The 22,367-nt window shown below is 43.5% G+C and overlaps 1 protein-coding gene across 3 annotated transcripts; it reads right to left on the bottom strand.

The window, feature by feature from the left end:
- Nucleotides 1–953: 953 nt before the first annotated feature.
- On the bottom strand, nucleotides 954–21,482 carry IL17RA (interleukin 17 receptor A). 3 transcript variants are annotated; one of them, XM_021535024.4, is made up of 13 exons: nucleotides 21,332–21,482; nucleotides 14,496–14,520; nucleotides 12,524–12,670; nucleotides 11,572–11,696; nucleotides 10,415–10,541; nucleotides 9,007–9,054; nucleotides 8,762–8,919; nucleotides 7,429–7,506; nucleotides 6,924–6,999; nucleotides 6,825–6,839; nucleotides 5,492–5,593; nucleotides 4,425–4,466; nucleotides 954–3,830 (listed from the first exon to the last, which is right to left on the bottom strand). In XM_021535024.4, the coding sequence occupies exons 1-13, from the start codon at nucleotides 21,452–21,454 to the stop codon at nucleotides 2,329–2,331; spliced, it is 2,568 nt and encodes an 855-aa protein (XP_021390699.3). In that variant the 5' UTR covers nucleotides 21,455–21,482; the 3' UTR covers nucleotides 954–2,328. The 3 variants fall into 3 exon arrangements, with proteins under 3 accessions (XP_021390699.3, XP_085425703.1, XP_085425704.1); XM_085569577.1 differs by lacking the exon at nucleotides 6,825–6,839; XM_085569578.1 differs by lacking the exons at nucleotides 11,572–11,696; nucleotides 14,496–14,520; nucleotides 21,332–21,482 and having other exon boundaries at nucleotides 12,524–12,653.
- Between the last annotated feature and the right edge of the window lie 885 nt (nucleotides 21,483–22,367).

Here is a 22,367-nt window from a genome sequence, read left to right as displayed (position 1 = left end):
TTATTTAGCATTTTACTGCTCTTTGTTTGCTATCCTGACAAAAGAGATGATGACTCCCAGGAGGGGAAATGGAAGTGAGAGATAAGGCCTGTAGCTGATGGACACTTGGCATCCCCCTGGCATTAATCAGAACTTGTATTTTTTAAAAAGCAAGATTGTTAAAATAAAATTAGAAACTTGTGGCTGATTTTGTTCCTTTTCCCCCCTCCTTTGATTCTTGCTGGGCTATTCAGTTTTGTATTGAACAGAGACCAACAGATGTGTTAAAGTTACTTGTTTTTCTCATACTGGATTGCTAAAATAGTGTCTGGATTTTCCCTTCAACCAAACTTTTTGTACGTGAAAGCAAATTCTAAGAGCTGTAACACCAAGGGAGTTATCTGAGAAGGGAATGACTAAGGCAAGGAAATTCAGATGACACTTCTGAGCTTCCTATTTAAGTGATTTATAGGAATTCATACCACTTGAAAAAGACTCATGGGGAAAAAAATCAAATTTACATGTTAATTGCTGTAAGATAAAAGAAACTTTTAGAAGTGGGATCATCAAGATAGCAATTACTGACATAATCTGGGAAATGGGTTCTCATTGGAGAAGCATTGAGATCACAGCTGCCTCTTGCTTAGCTCCCATTGGGATAGATTGGATTCTTGTTGGAGCAGAAAGGTTCCTAGCCTTAAGTGTGGACTTCTGCAGGGACTCTCTCTCTGTTATTAAGCTGTCCTAAGAGTCCTGCATGGAAATTACAAATAGTTCCTTTACCACCCGTTCTGATGGGATGTGTGCTTCCCATGGCTCCAGGCCCTCAGCTCTGTCCAGCTCATCTCCATACTGTGCTTTGCAGGAATACTCTGACATTCATGAGCCAGTTCAGTTCTGGCTCAGTTTTGCCTCAGATTTCTATAACAAATACTAAGAACTTAATATAAATCAACAAAAGGAGTTAGGCAGAGTTGAGGACACAGAAGTATTTAAGTGAATATATCAAAAAAATATTCTTGATTTTTAATTTAAGGAGAAAACCCCACAGGTTAGACACAAAATTATAAAATACACACAATACAAAATAAATTGCAAGACAAAAGAATAGATTATTTTCTGAAACATTAGATTTTAAAAAAGCTGAGAAAAAAAATTTTTGACAAGTAAACTTAGATGGATGGGAAGATGACAAAGGAGAAAGGCCTGGATGTATTTACATCTCACAGGTGCTTATCCAGTGGGCTGCAGGAACAGTGATAAGAAACAGGGTAAATGCCAGCCTCACCATCGCTGCTCCTGGAAGATGAATCCCTTAGTCTGTTCAGTATTTCATGGTGGTTAACCTGAACTACCTGTGCTTGAGCTTAAACTCACACAAGTACATCTTACAGTCGTTTTTGCTCAGCCTCCCTTAACTCAGATACAATTTCTAGTCTAAAACAGCATCTGCTGAGGCTACAGTTTTTCCTCCTCCAAAATAGCTCTTTATTTCCTTGTGTGTCACTATCTATATCTTCAGTTCACATATCCCTGGTGCTAAGATATCCAACAGCAAACAGCACTGCAGCAGTGTTGTCACAGAATACACCAGATTCCCCTGATTCTTCCCCACATTTCTTAAAACTGTAAAAAAAACCCAAATTCCATTTCTTGGTCTCTTCCCCCTTCACTGCTGTTGCTAGTTTTCAAGCACATACCTCCAAGTTGAGAGGCAGGAAGAGTTATGGAAACTTTCAATTTAAATGTTTATCCCACTTATTATCAGCTGTTCCACTTGATTTCTGAATGACCATGGAAATGCAGCTGCAAATGAATGATGAGTGGGGGAAAAAAATCTTTAGGCACATTTATCAACCAGGCAGAGACAGCCCTAATATAGCTGAAATTTAAGGCACACATCTTTAATACAGTATTTACAAGGAAATGTTTAAAATGTGCATTAAAATGGCAACTGTCACCACGTTATCTAAACCATGCCTGTGACTTTTTATCCAGTGCAATGGAATCAGTACAGCTGGAGGGCATTTTGAAGGCACGAGTGGATGAGCCACAGTAATTTTTCTGCCATCCATCAGTGAGAAGTCGGTGTAATGCTTTTCCCCAAGGAACAGAACCACTGCCTGTTCTTTCACAGGGGTGGCCAACACTCGTGGCTTCTCTCCACAGAGACTGGAAGCAACATTCCACGTCTGCTGGGCAGTGCTACATCCCAGCAGCACACAGGAAGGTCCCAGCACTAAGCCATTTACAATACAAGGACAGTGCTGGAAATGCAGCCTCAGTACTACTCTGCATGGGACCACCTTCCATCCCTGTATTTCAAACAGAGCAGGTCCCAGGCAGAGCCTAACAGTCCTCCAAAGATTGGTCAATGTCCATCACCTCTGCTGGATAGCTCCAGCTAGAGCACCTCTGAATGTCCTGGAAAAACAGCTGCTTCTGGAGGCTCTTTAGGCTGTTCAAAACCTCTGGAGAGAGTTCATGGAAGCCCCCCTGTTGTTCTTGATCCTCCTCCTCCTCTTCCTCCTCCTCCTCTAGAAGGTCCTCAGGAGGCAGAGGGGAGCATCTGGAGATGTAGCCCTGGTCTGACTGCACTGACTGTCTTTGGTCTTTGCATGGGTCAACAAAGACCAGCTGGTTCTGCTCGTCAGCCTCCCCCTGGCAGAGATAAGGCTCTGAAGGAATGGCACTCTGTTGGTAAAGAGGGTACATGAGTCCATTCAGATGGTCACTCAGGACATCTGACAAGTTCGCAGGACTCTGGTCAGCTACTGAAGCTTCAGAGCCATCGTGGAGGATGACGTTATTCCTCATTGGAAAGCTTGTCTCCAGAAGAGGAACTCCTTCCATACAGTCTTCATTGCTCAGCACATGGTAACTGAGTATATTTTTATCTTCTATGGAAGAGACTGGCTCCACTACCTGAACTGGAGGAACATCCAGAGGAAGGACCACAGTCTGGGAATTTGGATCCCCACATGGATTAAGCTGAGGCTGCAGCTTGCAGCCTGCACTTTCACCTTCATGCATGTGGAGGTTGATGGTGTAACAGCAGCCGGGGTCAGGCTCATGTAGGTGCAGCTGGTGTTTCACAATTCCACCTGGCTCACTCAGCAGTGAATCCACCTGGCTCTCTCTGTTCAGGGAATGCAACTCTTCATCACTATCCAAGCAGATGGTTTCATTCTCAAACCAGTCTGGGTGCTCAGTCTGCCAGTTCTTGAACGTCTCTATGGCCTCTTTCAACTTCCTCCCACTGGGGGTATCGATGTAATTTTCAGCTGTTATTTCCTGGATTCGATGGATCCGCCCAGGTTCAAACTTCTCTAGATCCTGAATCCGAAAATAAATATCCTCAAACTTGTCCATCAGTTGGTATCTGGATGTGACATTGAACAGATCGGGTATATCTCTTTCACTACTTATTCCCTCAAAGTAGCAAACTATGTACATTCCAAAACAGGCTGGCTTCTTGAAATCTGGCAGGATCAGATTCAAGGCTGGGGTGAACAGGTCTCCCACTGGCTTCTGCTGATCTTGCTTGAGACACACAGGCTCACTCCCGAGCATGGCCTGCCATTTGGCCTGGGTGCCCCGAGAACACAAGATGATGATCTTTGAAGACAGCTCTTCCATTTCCTTCTTCTGCCGTGTGAGCCAGGGTAAGGGCCCCAGCTCCGAGATTTGGTGGTCTTCCAGCAGATCCAAGGCCACAGCAGTGCCACAGACTGTCATCAGGAACTCGGCAAACTTCATCACCACATCCACGTAGAGCAGGTGATCAGCAGAGTACACAATCCAAACCTTCCGCAGCTTCAAGGGCGGCAGGGACAGCTCGGTGTGTGGTGCTGATGGAAGACAGAAAAATATTAATTACAGCCACATTCCCCAAATTGTAAATGGTGTGAGTCAGCACTCATCAGCACAGGAGGGTATTAACAAAACTTAGCTTTAGTGCTATTTTTGCAACATATATGGACAACATCTCACTTTGTAAATTTGATATGAAAGTACTGACACAGGGGAGCTGTGATTTATAATAATGCCCAGATGAGTCATCAGCTTTCACCTCACTAAAACACTACAGCAGCTTCAAGAGGTTTGCAAATATTGCTGTATTCTCTGGTGGAGAGCTGAGTGCACCCACCCCAAACCAATCTCCTGTTGCTATGGCCTAGATGATTAGCAAAGCTTCTTCTGCTAGTACAGCCTTGGCTGGGTCAAAAGTGTCCCCACATTCCAAAGCAATTACCTCCCATCCCACAAATACAGCATTTCAAATTCCATATACACAGCTTCTTTTAGCTAAACAGGAAGATCCTAAGGCTAACTTTTGGTTTCAAAAAGCATCTACAGAGTAGTTAGAGCCTACAAAAGCCCCTTCTGGGCATCTTGTGAGACCTGCATGACAGGTGCTTGACGAAACACAGGTGGCATCTTACCAGCTTGCAAACTGTCGTGATTGCATTTCCTTCGCCGGCGCTCTGAAAGAGAGATGGTCACTGTCAGTTCTGAAAACATGAAGTAAGATTAAATGCTTAAAATCACACCACCTTCCACAGACTAGGTTAAAAAAAATCTTTAACTGTGTAGGGAGATAAAACTGTAAAAAAAAAAACATACTGAATGAATAAAGACTATTCTACAGACAATTCTTGCTATATTTTTCCTTTGAGAGGAGACAATGCACTCAAAATGAACTTTCACCATCTTCCCCAAATCCTGGCAGTCAGAACCCCCAACTGCTCTGTGACCTCTCTTTAAGGAGAAGGGACTTTTTAAACGTGTCTTTTTCTTAAGAAGCTTTTCTGAAGAGGTGACTGAAATGTCCTTAGCTGCATCTTATAGACGAGTTTGATGTTATGAAATTTTCCAAATGATTACCAATTCTTCCTGTCATGTAAAAAGAAAACAAAACAAGCAGTGACTTACACAGCTTTCATGAGATAACTACCTCATGGCTGCAGCACAGGAAACTAGGAGTTAACCCTTAAGTACCAAATTTTCCAAGTTGCTTGATGTCAGTCTCTATCCTGTGTTTTTTTTCCCCTTCTACTTCAATTGTAAAATTTTATCTAATCTCACAATAGTATAAAATAAATTTTGCAAAGACTTTGGGGAACATAGGGAAGACAACAGTGTGGACAAACAGGAAACTTCTGTTCTGCAACACTTATGCAATGCAGGGGGAAAGTAAGTGCAAAAATCTGCAGCAATCTGCAGGAAACAAAGGGCTGAACTATGAAATTCCTTTTTCCCCTCATGAACTCTGAAGTGCTATGAACATGGAGCATCAGAGGGGATAACCTGTGGAAGGCTTTACTTATCTAGTGGATGGTATAAGGACATTGCAATCCTATAATGTGAAACAGAAGATGTTTTCATAGGCATTATCTCAGAGGCAAGGCATTGTAACAGCAAGGAACAAAACTGCAATAGAATAGGTACAGAAAGAGAAAAACTGTTCTTTAGCATTGGATTTTTTCTTCCTGGCTGGTATGAGTCTCACCTGCTCGTTTTTTAGTCATGCACAGCACAACTGTTATGACTGACCCCACCAGTAACACAGAGATCCCAGTGATACACCAGTAGAGCCATATCATCATATCATCTGCAAAACAAAACCACTCCTCAGACACTGTCTTACACAGAGTTTCACCACAGAGCAGAAGGTTCTCAAGCAGCAGAAGCCAAGGGCTGCCCTGGCTTTGCTGAGTAGACCAGTACTTCCCCCTTACAATCCACAGTCACTTCTCCAAACCAATTCCTGCTTTCATGGTGCTGCTGTACACCATAAACTTGCTCCACATAAAAAACCATATGTGCAGCACACTGAAAACACAGATCAAGAACCTTCCTCTAAATAGCAATGTTTACCCAGCTTTGACAGGCATGCCGCCCATGTCCTGCCTGTTCATGTAATCCAGTTTAAAAAAAAATTAAAATTTCACTATTTTGGGTCATGAATTTCAGTTTACAGGTGTTTTTCCTTTTAAAATTTTTTTTTAATCTCAGGCAAAAGATCCCTATAGGTGTTGCAGCCAAAAAAAAGATGTCAAATCATTATGCGCAAGTTATCTTGACATTCATAAAAATGAATATATGCATGCCATTCTCTCCAAAAGCTGCTTTATATTATGCAAATTTTTTAACACTGAGCAAAGTGACAGAAAGTATTTTATATTAAGACTCTTCTTGTCAAAACTGCTTCTCAAAGAATTCTATGCAAGTGAAGTGTCTCACAAAAAATTGCTCTTTAAGGTTCACACTGCATACAAATACTTGCCTCATTAAATCATGGTGAAGTCATTCTTAGCACAATTAATTCTGAACTCAGTGCTACAAGGGGACTGTTAAAGAAATTTTAGACACCAGGCTCTCATCTCCATCAGAGAGATTTATTGCACATATTGATTATGACACCTGGCTGGGTGAACTTGGTGGCTCAAAAGAAGAATAAAGAAATCCCTGAACAATTAAACCCTTATAAACCTAAACTCTCCATCCCTCACATGACAGTCCAGACCAAGAGCTTTATTAGCGTGTGGGGTCTCCTTGCTCTTTGTTGCTTTGGTGTTTTTTTACCAAGTGATTGCCAAGTGCTGATTTTCACATCCTCTGAGGTTTCAGTGGGAGTTTTGGTGGGTTCCAAATATGGTTGGTACAGTTAATATACCACCTCTGCACCATCTATGGGCAGTTCATGATTTTCAAATAATATAAAATTTTCAACAGGGACATTTCATGCCCACTGGGTCATTAGGAAGAAGGATTATTTCTAATTCTACACAACAGGAGAAGAGCAGCAAAAAAAGTTTCAGGGTATTGGAAGAACTTCTTACCTGATGGTTCTGTACCTGCAAAAGACAAGAGTTATGTTAAAAATTCAGTTTTCAGCTGTACAACAATGGGAATCTAATCTACAGAGAAGTGGTTCTCACTTGGAAGTGGTTCACATGGGATGAAAGCAGAGTGTCTCAGACAGTCTGTGCCACAGTTTGCAAAGAATGGCTGAATCTGCAATTGAAAAGAATCCAGAAACAGAAGTTATTCTTAAAAGAAATTTTGTTCCCTGATTTACTTTCTCCTTGCCTCAATGTTCTTTGCATTTTAGCAGAGAGACATAGAATCCCCATTTCCTTTCAGAAAACAAGATTAATCAAGAATTCTTACACAATACATGGCAAAGGCTGTGAGCTCCTGAGGTTGCATATTTGCCATTCTCACTCCCATAATCTCTGACTTGGCAGCCCTGTACTAAGGAAAAGCCACCAACTACAGAGAATTCCTATATAAAAATTCTTTTAGCCATAATATTTCCCTGATGCAGGTAACTACAGATTAGCTAATCTCAGAACAAAACACTGTGAAAAAAACTCCTAACATTCCTAAAGTGCTCACTGCCTTAATTGTGAAAGAAGGACACGGACAACAGTGTAATCTCACCTGGACTTGGTAGCTACAGCAAGCTTTTATGTTCTTCTCTATTTTGATTGTGACATTCACTCGCTGTTGTAGTCCATCCTGCAGAAATCAGATGCAAGTTATAAGGGAAGGAAGAAAACTGAATGAAAGCAGGAAAAAAAAAAAAACCCAAAGAGCTGACATGATAAAATGGAGTGGTCCAAAGAAGCAGAAGCTATTTTTTTCCTTTTGAACAAGAAGCCCACAGAGAACAGAATGGGTAAAGGATCTGGCCACCATCTCTGCAGGTGTCCTGTGTGACAGACGTGGCAATGCAATTAAGACAGCAGGCCAAGATTGCACAGGTAACAGGAAATAATTAGGGATGTATCTCGTACAACTTCAAAGGAGTTAAACTTACAGTTTCTTAACAATGCAGAGGTCTTCAGCTTTGCAACGTGTAAACATTAACATGCTTCCTTTTTTAATTAAAAGCACCTGCCAACACTACTTCTGACACTAGAACAGGCATGTAAATTGCCCTTGCTACCTGCTGTACACAATCAATATCATGATAACCTAATTCTTCACAGTGATTAGCAGATACAAACTCCAAAATGAAATGTATTCCCCTCCACCAGGGAAATACTCACACAGCTGTCCCATCTGTGTCAGTAAAAGCTTAAACATATCAGTCAGTGCATGCAAGGCTTTTAAGTGCTAAAGAATAGAAAGACTAAACAAAGGTTTTAAGTGTTAAGGAACTAAGGGTTTTAAGTGTTAAGGAATAGAAAGATTAAACAAACGGAATGCCAGCATATCTGCCCTCATGCAAGGAAGGGTGGAGAGTGATTCCAAATAATCAGTATTTCCCCTCCCTCAAATGCCTGAAGGGAAACATTTTTTATATTGGAACACAGTCTGGACACTCTGAGCTTCTCAGCAACACAGACTGCAAGACCTACAGAAATTGATTCTCAGCTTGAATGAAGCATCTGTTAGTAAATCACTCATTCTTATATAAAAGATTTAATTAACACCTTCCTGTGATCATCTTTGATAAAGTACTTCAATGATTTATTGAAACTTAGCATCTTAATTTTGGTTAATTTGCTTAGTCTTAGCTCCCCAGGCACTGGCTTGAAAAAGGTAAAAAAGCCCAGATAGTCAAACATAAAATTTGACTTTGCAGGTGTTTATAGGCTGCTTCATGCATTATAAAACCTCTTTTTTTATCTTTTATCCACCAAATTTCTCTTTCCAAAGACAATTAAAAAAATAATTCCTTGAAAATTGTTCAAATGTCCTGGTTTAGCAAGCATTTAAGATGTTTGCCTAAATCTCCAGAGAAGGTATGACTTGGGAAGGGACTTACCTCAGTGAAATCGTGGGTGGTCATTTTACATCTCTTCTCATTCAGGTAACTGGCCACATGGATTTGGTACCGGGCTGGCTCCATCCATGGGTGGAAGGTCACGAGCAGCGTTGCATCATCTAGACTTTTACCCTGGATCCTGGGTTCCCACAAGCTGCCTGGAAGTAGGGCAGATATTCTTGTGCTTCTCAACTGTCAAATATTCCAACAGAGCACCCACATCAATGTGACTCAAAAAATTTTACCTGTCTTTATACATGGGATGGTTCTTTTCATCAGAGAATCCCTGCAATCTGCAAGAAAAACCATCAGTAGCTAGTCAGAAATATTGTACTTCCTTTTAGGAAAAAACGACATTTCTTTATTAGAAGACAGAGACCTAACCAAGCTCTCCTAAACGAGTAGACACCTTTGTTCTAAAGCAGTGGTAAAATTCTGTAGAAGAACAATAGTGGTCTCCAGCATATAAAACAGTCCCTACACTCATGTCATGGCGTGTTTGGTTCTTCTTTTTCTTCTCAGAACAGAGAAAATGAATGAAACTAAAAACACAGCACACTTAATAGAATGTACTGGTGCAGAAAAGGTCACAATAGTGGAATTAAAACTTCATATTCATCCCCACACCCTGTAATCACTCCTCAGCAATAGCTTTCTCCAAAGGCATTCTGACATAGAAAAATCAGGAGGCTGAAATCTTCCACATTTCTAATTTCCTTTATTTAGCAGATTGGCTCTGCTTTTTGGGACTTCCTTCAGAGTTAAATCCAGAGTTACATATTCAACATTTAGCAATGTGGGATTTACAACTCTCAGCTTTAAATTATGTCTCTCCTCCAGGGTTTGGACAAAGGAAAAGTAACAACTTCCTGCTTAGGCAGTTGAGAGAAAACATTTCATATCTTAAATTTCCAACTTTCAAAGTTACCAAGTTAAACTTTACAAAGTTTACAAATTTACAATGTCTGTCTACAATGTAATTCATGTGTAGGCTCTAACCAGCAAAGCTCCCTGCAGCTGCTGAGCTTAACACCACATAATAGGTTTCTGAAGAGTAATAAAGGATAAAAGCCAGGAAGTTCTTAGTGTGAACAAGCAGAAGAAAGGGTATGAGCACTGAAAATGAAGTGCTCCCTTCTCCTTTTCCAGCTCACATTGACTGACACACTCCACACTTTGCAACAAAGTCAGCTTGACAACTGTAAGTAAGCTAAGAAAAAATTTAAGAACCAGTTTTCAAGATCTGTATTAAGCACCAAATATTAATGAAGTAGTCAGTGCAGCCAGAGGGATTGCAGATGCTCAGCAACCTTGGGGAGCAGTAAAAATTATTTTAGTGATAAGAGAATTTTTGCATCTACAAGAAAGGGTCAGGCACCCAGCATTACCAAGTTTCTTGGTAAATTATGCTTAACTGTACCTTTGAAATTGAACTTCACATGTCTAGGATTTAGTACTAGAAGCCAAACTTGTGATTTGGAAATTCTGGCCTGTACTTCCAGCTGCCACAAGCACAGGGGCAGCTCTGAAATAATTAAAATTAAGTAAAAGCAGCAGTGATGTCAGGTCCACAAACCCCCAAATTCCTGCCAGAGGCCCACAAACCACCACATTCCTAAACTCAAGGCATAAGTGAACTAAATCACCTCTTACCAGGCATTGTAAGAGAAGTGGACTTGCAATTGTAGTCTCCATTTATGCCCAGTTTGGGCAGGTGATACACAGTCACTTGGTAAGTCTGGCCAGGTTCTACTTCAAAACGGTCAAAAGCGAAATTCCACTGCAAACAAAACACAAGGACTTTAAAGGACAATGTTGCTCTTTAAGCACTGCAATTAACAGCTGACTTGGCCCTGTTCCACTGCAATTAACAGCTGACTTGGCCCTCATCCCATGTAATCCTTTAACTGAAGCCTGACTATGAAAAATTGGAGCTCAAGTGTATTAAATATACCTGGTCTCTTTGTCTGACTCAATTATTCTGCTTAGAATTAGTTCTTTCTTGAGATCTTTGAGATGATACAACAGTTTTATGCCAAACTACTGTGTTCCAGTGTGTTCCACTGCGTGGAACTTCCACCAAACTACATTCTGAACTGAAAGGAGACTAGAATAAAATAAGCAGTTTCAAGATGGAAATTTCAGTCTAGTGTGAATTCTGTAGCACTTTGCAAGTGCTAAGCATTCAGAATTGCATTTATACATATGTATTTCTGTACCTGGCCATTCCATACACATATTCTTAAATCTATACTGTTTTCTGCATCAGCAATGCTGTGCAAGTTCTAGGAGAGGCACTCTGGGAGAGTGGTGTTGGTAAGTGGTAAGGTAACTATGGCCAAATTCAGTGTGATTAAGGAATGAACTCCTTATTGTTTGTATTCCTTACTATTGTGGATGCTCAGAACTTTTCTGATGAGTTTCCTAGAAAGAATGTAATCTGAACGGCCACCCCCAAGGCTGGTGCTTTCCTCCACAAGAAAGTACAAGAAAGAAGTGGAAGCAATAGTAAAAGTTGAGTTTAAAAGTTATAAAATGTCATACTCTCAAGCAGAATGCAAGAACCCCTACAATTATTTGCTTTAAGCAACCTCCCGAGTGATGAAACATGCCAGGCAACTAAAAGCAGCTATTCTTAAAACCTGAAGGATGGGCAGAGTGCAAGAGAAATGGGAAATGACAGCAGATCTCAAGTCCAGCACAGACTCTAAGCAGTCTGTACCTTTTAATCAATAACCTTGCCACAAAACAGTGAAAGCAGAAACAATTCCACGGACTAGAAAACGTAATTTGGAGCCCTTTGCACTCACCCGGCCTCCATCCGGACGGACCTGAAGAGGCAAATTGTTCTGGAAGTCAAACTGGGCACAGATCTGCTGATTGCTGCTGACCTGCATGACGGCGAGCTCTGCCCCTTCCAGACAGCGGATGCTGGCTGCAGGCACAGGGACAGAGGGACACGTTCACCTTTCCCTCTCCTCTGCACAAGGAGAGGCTGCAGCCCCCACAGAGAGCACCACTGTGCCTAGCCTTGCCACAGTCTAACTGCTTTGAGGTGCTGAGGAGCTCATCATAAAGATAAGTGGCCGTGGAAAAGTGAGAATGCAGGGTGACTAACAGCACTCTCAGCCTAAAGGTTGTCCTGCATGGCAAAGCTACATCTGTGCAAATGAAGGAGCAGAGGAGAAGGTGATGCATTCTCCACACACCCTGTCAGTTCCACAGATGAGGTATCGTGCTGTGCTCTGCCCCTCAAAGCTGCCTCATGCAGCTTGGGTGCCAAAGCAAACACGCCTTTATTTTGGTACACGCTGTCCCAGGGGGAGTGCTGACAAGCACAGGTGAGTTCAATGACTGGGTTACCTGAGTCACACCTGCTTCTACACTACCATAGCTAGAGGGCATAACTCTACAGCCCTCAGACACAGTCCCTGCAGAAGGAAGAGATGAATGTGTTTAATTCTGCCTTAAAGCAATGCAAAACTTTGGACAAGAGCATGCAAGGGAAGCACCATGTACAGACAAACAAACAAAGATATTTGGTGAGTGAGAAAATGTGACTTATTGGTAGTCATTTAGGCTCCAACAATGAGACAATTATTGCTTTACTAAGGCACACAAAGACGAGATTACACCCACCAAACAAAATTAAGCAGCCAATCTCTCCCATTTCAAAGATCTGCTTTCATGACTTGAAGTTATAATTCTCCTTTCTATCCTTTTTCCTCTGCTCCGTGCTCAAATTAAACAACCACCACTTACCATCCGTGGCCACTTTCCACTCTATCTGAAGCACAGGGACCAGTTTTCCATCCTCCTTACGGAAAACATCAGAAGAAACGTGGAGACTGCTTGGAGCAGAGGGAGTCCAAGCAGCAACATTCAGCCAGCTTGACTCCATGCAAGTGCCTATCCAGCAAATGAAATCCACATTTAGAGTGGGGTTGAGGAAGCTCTGCTTAATTGCAATTATGATCTGCTCTTTGGGTGAGGTTTATTCTGAGGGGAAAACTGGGTAACAGACTGCTTCCAGCTCAGAAAGGCAGTTTTCTATATGGAAGTACTCTGTAAATTGCCTGTAATAATCTGCATTTATTCCAGTAACTTCCACTTCTTCTTTTCCTTAAAATCCATTGGTACTTGTCAGAATCAATGTAGTCAGGCTAAACAGGTCAAGTAAGTTTACTCAGTATCTCCTTCAACCTTCTGCTGAAACAGAACAATGTTACTGCTGATTTCCAGCCTTCCAATGATAAGAAATCTATCAGATATCCAAGGAAATTGTTCCAATAGTTAATTACCTTGGGTCTGCAAACTGCTTTTCCTCAAATTTGAATATACATCTGAATTCAGCTTCCAACAACTGCTTGCTATGCCTTGCCTGAATTAACGAGTTCCCTGGACAGAAAAATAAACTATGCTTGTCAACACAGTGTTAGGGAGAACTGGTCCTGTAAAGTTATCAGAAAGTAAAATCAGGTATGACAGGCATTCTACAGACATGATCTGCTTAGGCTTTTTTAACACATTTGACTTCTCAGTGCATGTTAAAAATAGCACAGTCAGGCCCCTAAAGTAGACTTTGGGTTTATTTTGATGGATATGTGATGGTAACAGTGGAAAGTGGGCACTGTCCTTTCAGTTCGCCAGTATGGCTTTAGGCTTAGGAGTAATCAGACAATCCCCAAATGCTCATTTTACAAGAAATATCTATAAAAAGCCTGACAAGAATAAAGTACCTTTCAGCAAAGAGTGTACTAAACACTAAAAAAAAAAAATAAAAAAATTTCCCCTGGAGCAAAAAAACACAACAAAAGCCATAAGGTAGAATTTAAACCAAGTATTTAACTTAGACAGCATTTTAATGCTGGTGCTCCAGTTTGGCTTAGCTGTGTTGTCAAGCTGTATTCCAGTGGGAAATATCAGCCAGCCTGATCTCATCCAAGCCCTCTCCTGCCAAAGAAGTTTTAAATCTGGTTATTTCAAGCATAGTCCTCTCCCTGATCTGGCAAGCCAAGCAAAAATACTGCAAAAAATACTACTGGCTACAAAAATACTTGCGCCAGTATGACACAGGGTTGGGCAACGAGGCAGGAATGAGCTTGCTTAGAACAAGGGCTGCAAGGAAAAGTCAAGGAGCTCTGCAGTGCTGCTCGGTTGCCTCCAGGTACCAAATGGATAATTTCAGAACATCTTTCTTTTTTTTAAAGAACATTTTTCACAACATTACCCATAATTATACTAAGGCCTTTCAGATGCATGCCATTGCTAAGACTTGACCTCTTACACCCAGTAATTTACATTAATTGCTTTCAACTGCACCCTCTATGCCCCTTTTTAAATTCTAGTTTATACACTATTTTTCATCAAGTACTACCATAATGGCTTGTAATAAACATTTACGGGCAAACTTGTCCTTAAATTCCCATTTCTTTAAAAACTGATGATCCCAGCTTTAAATAGAAACTAAACAAATTGGGTTGGGTTTTACTCATGCCACTGCCTACCCCCAAACTCGATCCCAAAAAAGAAATAAGTTTCCATTCCTCTTCCAGCTAGAGCTTATAATGGATCAAACTGTAAATTCCCAAAGCAAGGCAGGATAGCAGTAGTTCCCTTTACAACTCTCTGATTCTAGCAGGAAAAAACATGCTGTATGAACCCAGTTAAAAAAAGGAAAAAAAAAAAGCATGATCTGATGAGAAAACTGCAACAAAGAAAAAAAATTACTTACTATTTCTTACGAGACAGTTTAAATCCTGTGGGGGAAAGAAACAAGAATATTACTCTCAAAATAAAATTGACAGCAACCTGCTTCTGCTCAGTGCTGGGATAGGGGCAGGAAAAAGCACTTCAGTGATGCACACAGATTGGAAGAATTAGCCATGATGGAAACACTGGACTAAGCTGTTAATCAAAAAACCAGGGACACAGGGCATGAAACCTGGGCACAATTTATGTGACATCTCTGAGATCATCCAGTCCAACCTATGACCAAACACCACTGTGCTGAGGAAAGGAAAAAATCATCAGAATTGGACACTTTCTTATTAAGAATAAAGATGCCTTGATCATAAAGAAGCAACCAGAAATTATGTGGGCTCTGCCTGGCTTTTCCCAGTTATGTTTTGTTGATACTGGAAGCCCCCATGGTCACCAGGGAGAAGCATGTCAGCTTGCTTGGTTAGTGGGATGCAAGATCCCAGTGAGAAGGAAACCTGAAGTTGTCACTGTAAATCAAGAGTAGGGCTAGGTTTGCTCTCACTCATTTCCTATGCCATGACAAATAAAGCTGGATATTATTGTCAACCATTGCCACCATATAATTAATTTCAGGGAGCAGGGAAGGTAGTTGGGTTTTTAAACTCTCTACAACTTCCTAAGGTCAACTGCAAGTCTATTTGGGGCTTAGTGTCCAAAGGTTTATTTACATTTTTAGGAAAGGGTGCTTGAACAAGCCAGCTGTGCCTTTTTGGTAATGAAAATACTTCAGAGATCAATGCTCACATTTCAGCTCATGTATCTGTTCCTTGGAAGGAAAGCAGGAAGATTTGGCATTAAGCTCCTCATGCTTATATAAAAAATAAAACCTGAAAATCTCTTCCAGGCTTTTGCTACACAAGTCACAACAATACACACAGGTATAAATCCAGCCTTCAGGCACCCTTCACAAGAAACACATCCACACTCCAATTACTGTACCACAAATGCACATAGAAGTGCATTGAAAAACAGCACCTGCAACCTAAATCCTTCATTAATGGGGAAAAAAAATGCTGATGAAACCAAACCACCAAATCCAAACTGACTAACTACAATCACTGAAAAAGAGAAAAATAAAAATTGTGAATACCTGTATGGAAGAACAGATTAAGCTATGAAAAAAATGAGTCCTAACACTTCAGACCCTTAATCAGACTTCTAAAGGTAAATTATGTGGTCTGACAAAGCCTCTTAAATGAAAAGGTGCAGTGGTTTTATCTGAGATGCAGTTAATTTTCTTCTCAGCAACTGCTACAGTGCTTTCCACTGAGGGCAAAGAGTGAGTGGCTGCTCTGGGATGAATCCTCAAGAGGAAAGAAATTAACCATACTAACCATAGGGATTTTTTCTAATGTAATGATTTCTGTTAAAGCCTATCACTAAATATTCAGTCATTTTGTGTTTGCTCTGTTCCAGTCATCAGTAATTATCGTACATGGAATCACAACGAAGCCCTTATTAAAAATATAAGGCATTATTAGCCTGAAGAGAAGTAACATCTGCTTTCATTTGAGTGCTGGTGTTCTGTGTCATAGCTGACAACACAAGTGAGGAAATGATGCATTTCCCCTTTTTTGTTTAATGATTAATATGAATTGAATATTGATCCAGCACAGCATACAAAGGGATCCTCTCTTCCTCCAGGTCTATTATCCCAGGTGAAGCATTCACAAGCATATTCCCAGCTTTGATGTGTTGTGCCCTTCCTGACATTTATTAAAAACTCCAGAGCTCAATGAGGAGCCATCTGTTGATGAGGATTTAGAACTGACACTTGGTAATTAAAGCCTTTCTTATCTTTTCAACACTGGGTTTCTATGGGGAAAATCAACAGTATTTTATCACCAACAGTATTTTATCACCTTTCCCCTACCCCACTCAGAGTTTTCAAGGGACTACCTACACGTGTGTTTTTCCTGCCATGCACTAACCTGTTTAATTGCTGTGCCAGCAACCTTTTTTTAAGTGTAGCTGACTATACTGAAGTGTTTTAAGCTGCCATCAGTTAGCTGAGCATTTAGCACCGTTTGCCACAAGAAGAGTGGAAAGAGTCTCCCACCACAAGGTACTAATTAACTTCTTGATCCTCTGCCTTCCGAGTCCCCAAAGCACTACAGGGATGACCCAAGAGCTGAAAACGCTTCTAAGAACAACTCATCCACATAGGACGTCCTCACTATTGGCATAAGGAAGCAAAGATAAGTGAAGATCAAGCCACACTGCAGGCAGAGGTGTAAGAAGCTCAAGGAAAGGCAAGTCCTAGAAAGGACTTGCCACAAAAACCTCCATCTCCTTTTTGTAGAGTACCCAGGTGAACACAACTGGGCATAGCTGAGGGCACACTTTTATACCAGAAAGTGTAACTCCAGACAATGAAATTCAAAAGCCAGGAAGCAATTAGAGCTAAAGACCAGTTCAGGCTGCAGCACGGTAAGTCAAGCACTGTCAGATTTGCACTGGCTGCCTCCTCAGCACCTGAGGGAATACTTGTTGGTTTTTCCTTGTAAAGGTTCAACCAACACAAAATCTTACTTAATGCATTGGATCATCCAGAGTACATTAACAAAGCTCTAGACAACAAAAGTATTTAACCTAGTTTCCCTACTTGAATGTGCTAGTTTTGGCTGGAATAGAGTTAATTTATTTCCCAGTAGCTGGTTTGGATTTGGTTTGGCAGTGTTTTGGATTTGGGCTGGAAATAGTGCTGATAACAGAGAGATGTTTTTGCTCTTGCTGAGCAGGGCTTTAACAGGTCATTTCTGCTTCTCTAACAGCCCTGCCAGTCAGAATGCAGGGGGTGCAGGAATCAGGAGTGGACACAGCTGGGATTGCTGACCCCAGCTAACCACAGGGATACTGTAAGGCATCAAACTCAGCATATAAAGCTGGGGGCAGAAAGATGAAGAGGGGGATGTTCAGAGTGATGGTGCTTGTCTTCACGACTCATTGTTATGCATGATGGATCCCTGCTGTCCTGGAGGCAGCTGAACACCTGCCTGCCCAGGGGAAGTGGTAAAAACGAACTCCTCATTTTCCTTTGCTTGTATGCATGGCTTTTACTTTACTTATTAAATGGTCTTTATCTCAGCCCACAATTTTTCTCACTTTCACCTGATTCTCTCCCCCACCCCAGTGGTGGGGAGTGAGTGAGTGGCTATGTGGGTCTTACTTGCCAACTGAGCTTAAACCAGGTCTGACAAGCAAAGCTACCGACATGGGAGGCATAAATAAGAGAAGCAGATGATTTTGAGGTGATGCTGAAACTATTCTCAGCAGGACAGGCACAGTCAACTCTTCCTGTTTACTTGCTGTATTTTCACAGAAAAGTAAGCAACTGTTTCTTTCACTCTTTTCTAATGATTTTTATTTTGCTTTTGACATAAAAAAGACCGTATGTGTGGAGAATCGTTTGAATCTGAATGAAATAAACCTGGGAAACTGATTAACAGCACCATCCCATAACAATTCAATTAAAGTAACGGGAGGCAAAGATTTCCCGGCAGGATGCTGTGGTAACTAGAAAGAAACCGCTGTGAGCCAGGCAAATGTCCAGTTTTCCTTTAAGGAGTGGCTGCTGAATGGGAAGGGCTCTAGCTTTCCAAAATTTGCCTTTCACCTTTGAACCATTCTATGTATCTTCTGAGGCTTGGATGATTTGAAGTTTACTGCAGTTTTCCTTTTCTAACTCCTCAGTAAAAAGAAGCAGAGATCAACACATGAACACATTACAGGAAAAAATGCTGAAGAATGATTTGTTTAAGGCTTGTAGAAGACCAGCATCTTTTGCAAAATTGTTTTAATTTTTTTAAAGCATTTTTCTCTACAGTTTCTAACTTTTTATCTCGCTCTCATATCAGCAAAATCAAATTCAAATGTTAAAATTTCATCATAACAATCAGTTCTAAAGTTGTCTTTATATTTTCATAGTTTTGATCAGTAACCCTTTTTATGCTGAAGTTCAATAGTTTTGATCACGACTCCTTTTCATGCCAAGAAGTCCAGAAATATTTTAACAGCACTCAGTGTGATCATGGGTTATTTTAACATCCTACACAGCAGAAAGATGCCACAGAGGGGAATGACAGAAGTCTGTCAATAGCAAGGGCCAAACGAACACATTTGCAAAGGAGACCAGGGAAAAGTTGTCTGCACATGCACCACTATGGCTTGTCTTCATGAGAGATGTTACATCAATTCTTCTTGAGAGACTTCCAGTGAAGAAAGCTGCCAAGATAAATTTCAGAGACCAAGCCATGTTCAGCTATCCAGCCCCTCAAAGACAGCAGGGTTATAAACACTGCATTCCTCCAGGACCCCCAGGCACGCCACGTTCCAAAAACAGTTACAGCACAACAACTGAACACAGTGATTTAACACTTGATGGTGAAAAAACAGATGAGTATTTAAGCTGTGGGATGCTTTTTTTCCCCTGTACATAGGAAAAAAGCCCCTGCAGAAGACATATACAAGCAATAGTTACTGGTAAGAGCCAGATTTGTACTGTGCTATTCAGCCCTACAGCTGAGCACAGTTTGATGGACTGGTGGTGAATATGCCCATTAAGTGCATTTTTTTGGCATTTTTATAAGATGAGCTGTTAACAAGCTTTTAGTTTTCCTGTCAGGTGCCTATTGATACTGATATGACACTTTCCCTCCACCATCTCATCTAGTACATGAGGGTTTTGCTAAGGAAGTTGCCATGGCTCAGCCTGACCTGCTCCAGAGCTCAGCACTGTGGGTTAGACAAAGGAAGTGGGCCTCACCCACCCTACTCAGCAGCAGCTCTGCTTTTGAACCACACCACAGCCACACGTTGGGAGGGGTACCAAATCATCCTCTGGAAACAGCACAACCCACAGAAAGGGAAGGGGGAACTGTTTTCAACTGTCACAGCTTCAGTTGATGGGGCTTTTTCCTACATGAGTCAGCAGCTTCAAAGCTGCTTAAAGAGGCTGCTCCCGGGCTTAAGATGACTCCTTTTTCTTCAGTCTATCTGCACTTTGGAAATTGGCTTTTTGATAGAAAGGGCCAATGTAGCAGCCCTTTCACACAGCATGTAGCAGCCCAACATTCATGCATGCTCTGTGTGCACACCAGAGCATGGGGCAACACAGCTCCTCTGTGAAAGTTGGTGATGTCCAGGTGAACCCCTCACCCAGTTACTGTGGTGACAGTTCCTAAAAAAAGAGGGACAGAGAGCAAAACAAAGTCAGTCAGAGCACAGCCACCCAAGGACTTGCTGACACTCTTTAATATATTGCTGTCAATCTCTGTGACTAACAAGGTTTGGGACACTGTGGTTACGTGAGATGCCTAAGCAATATTGTAATTTTCCATTTGCCATAGTTTACATTTTGTAATTCTACAATGTTCAGCCTAAAGTAAAATTGCAGAACTGGTCAGTTTTCTTGGGGTCTCTTTAAATAAGACAGAAGGCAGCAAAACACAGGTGTGGTAAAATAGGGTTAAGGATATAGTCAAACATTAGGAGAAGTGTCAAACTAGACAAAAGACAGGAAATGTGTACAGGAAAAGATTACAGAAACTTTCACCCCAAAGGACACATTTTGTTTTACATTTATCTATAGCTGTACCTGACTATCTGCCTTTTTCAGACTGCTGAAAGTGCACCATGGCATATAAAGTTGTCCAGCTTAGATGACAACTGTCCATTTTCCTGTCTCACTGCTATTGTTAACAGAACTAAAAAGCCAAAGCAGATCTCTTCCCCCTCCTACAAACTCCTTATGTGTATCTGAAACAAAAAAAAACCCCACCACCTCAAAACAAAAAAGCGACCAACAAAACAAAAACCAAAACAATCCTCAAAAACCACCGGGGAGAGTGACCAGCTTGGGAGTTCATATTCAGAGTTCGCTCAGGTTGGTTGGTTCACTTTTTACAGCGACGCTGCATTGGCAGCTCCTGTCCGGCCGGTTCCACAGGGAGAAAAGGCAGCCAAAACCCGCCTGTTCGAAACGTAACTTTTCATTCTCCATGCACTCCTAAAAACTCCCTCATCTGCAAGGAACTGGTTAAAACTTTTAGGACATTAGGCAACGTCAGCTCTTAGCACAGACTCACATCCTGCTCAGGGACTGCGGGCGCTTCCAGCACGGCTCAGCCCGGCCGCTCGGAGCTTCCCGGGACAGCCACACCGCCCGGGACAGCCACACTGCCCGGGACAGACAGACACACCGCCCGGGACAGACACACCGCCCGGGACAGACACACCGCCCGGGACAGCCACACCGCCCGGGACAGCCAGACACACCGCCCGGGACAGACAGACACACCGCCCGGGACAGACACACCGCCCGGGACAGCCACACCGCCCGGGACAGCCACACCGCCCGGGACAGCCACACCGCCCGGGACACACACACCGCCCGGGACAGACACACCGCCCGGGACACACACACCGCCCGGGACAGACACACCGCCCGGGACACACACACCGCCCGGGACACACACACCGCCCGAGACACACACACCGCCCGGGACACACACACCGCCCGGGACAGCGACACCGCCCGGGACAGCGACACCGCCCGGGACAGACACACCGCCCGGGACACACACACCGCCCGGGACACACACACCGCCCGGGACACACACACCGCCCGGGACACACACACCGCCCGGGACAGCGCTTCCCGGGCCGGGCAGCCCAGCGAGCTGCGCAGCGTTCCCGGGACAGCGGCGCACCCGGCCCCGCGCCCCACCCGGGCGCCGCTCCCGTCCCGCCATGCCGCCGTCCCGGCCCCCGCGCCCGCCCGGGCCCGGCGCTGCCGGCGCCGCTTACCGGCTGCGAGCAGGTGAAAGGCGGCGCGGCGTCCAGCAGCAGCCGCAGGGCAGCGGCGGCGGGCGGCCGGGCCAGCAGCAGCGGCAGGAGGAGCAGCAGCGGCGGCGGCCCCGCGCCCGCCATGGCCCCGCTCCGCCGCCCGGCGCTTCCGGGCTGGGGCCGGGCGGGGCCGCACCTGAGGAGGGGCCGGGGCGGCGCGGCGCGGGGCCCGCCCGCCGTGTGCGGCCGCGCCCAGCGGCTCCTCCCCGCCGCTGGGCTCAGCTTGGGGTTAAAGAGCCAAAAACGCTTCGGCCTGCGGGTCGTCTTCCCGTTCGTGGGTCAGCGGGAGGGTCCCGGGGTCTCCGTGCTGGGAAGGGAGCGCTGTAGAGCATCCCTTCCAACAGCCCGGCCAATACACACCTGGAGCAGGTGGCGCAGGAACGCGTCCGGGTGGGTTCGGGATGTCTCCAGAGAGGCAGACTGCACGGCCTCCCTCCGGGCAGCTGCTCCAGGGCTCTGCCACCCCTGGATGTAAAGAAGTTCTTCCTCGTGGTGAGGTGGAACTCCCAGTGCGGGTCTCTGGCTTCGGGTAAATGCCGTGAGCATTAAAAACTGACATCAGCAGCGCTCTGCAGCTGCTGGACAAAAAGCACTACAGGTGTATGTTCTGCTTTTCCACTTGTGGGGATGTTCTAAATGCATCCGCTTCGCAGGGGACTTTGCAAACCTGTTACTCGTTCCTGAGGGTCACCCCGCTTCAGCTGTCTCACAGCTTTCACTCCAGGTTTCGCACTGTTTTCACACTGCAGCACGCCCACAGCCACTTTCGCCTGTTCTTTGCCATGGATTTCACCTAATGATCTCACACAGAGCTGTAACTCAACCAAGTGGCCAACTCGGGGAGTTTTCCAGCAAAGCTGAGCCCTTTGATGGGCTTTGACCAACAGCCGTGAGCAGGGTGGTTTACTGTGCTTTTGTGGTGGCAAATGTCTAACCGGTGGCCAGTCTGAGCCTGCAGATAATGAGGTTTCTGTTGGTGAGCCTTCTGCCCTGCACT

The sequence above is a fragment of the Lonchura striata genome, chromosome 1A (genome assembly GCF_050655825.1).
Source record: "Lonchura striata isolate lonStrDom1 chromosome 1A, ASM5065582v1, whole genome shotgun sequence".
Lineage (NCBI taxonomy): Eukaryota > Metazoa > Chordata > Aves > Passeriformes > Estrildidae > Lonchura > Lonchura striata.
The sequence above is the reverse complement of the archived record's forward strand: the minus strand, read 5'-3'. Positions and strand labels throughout refer to the sequence as shown.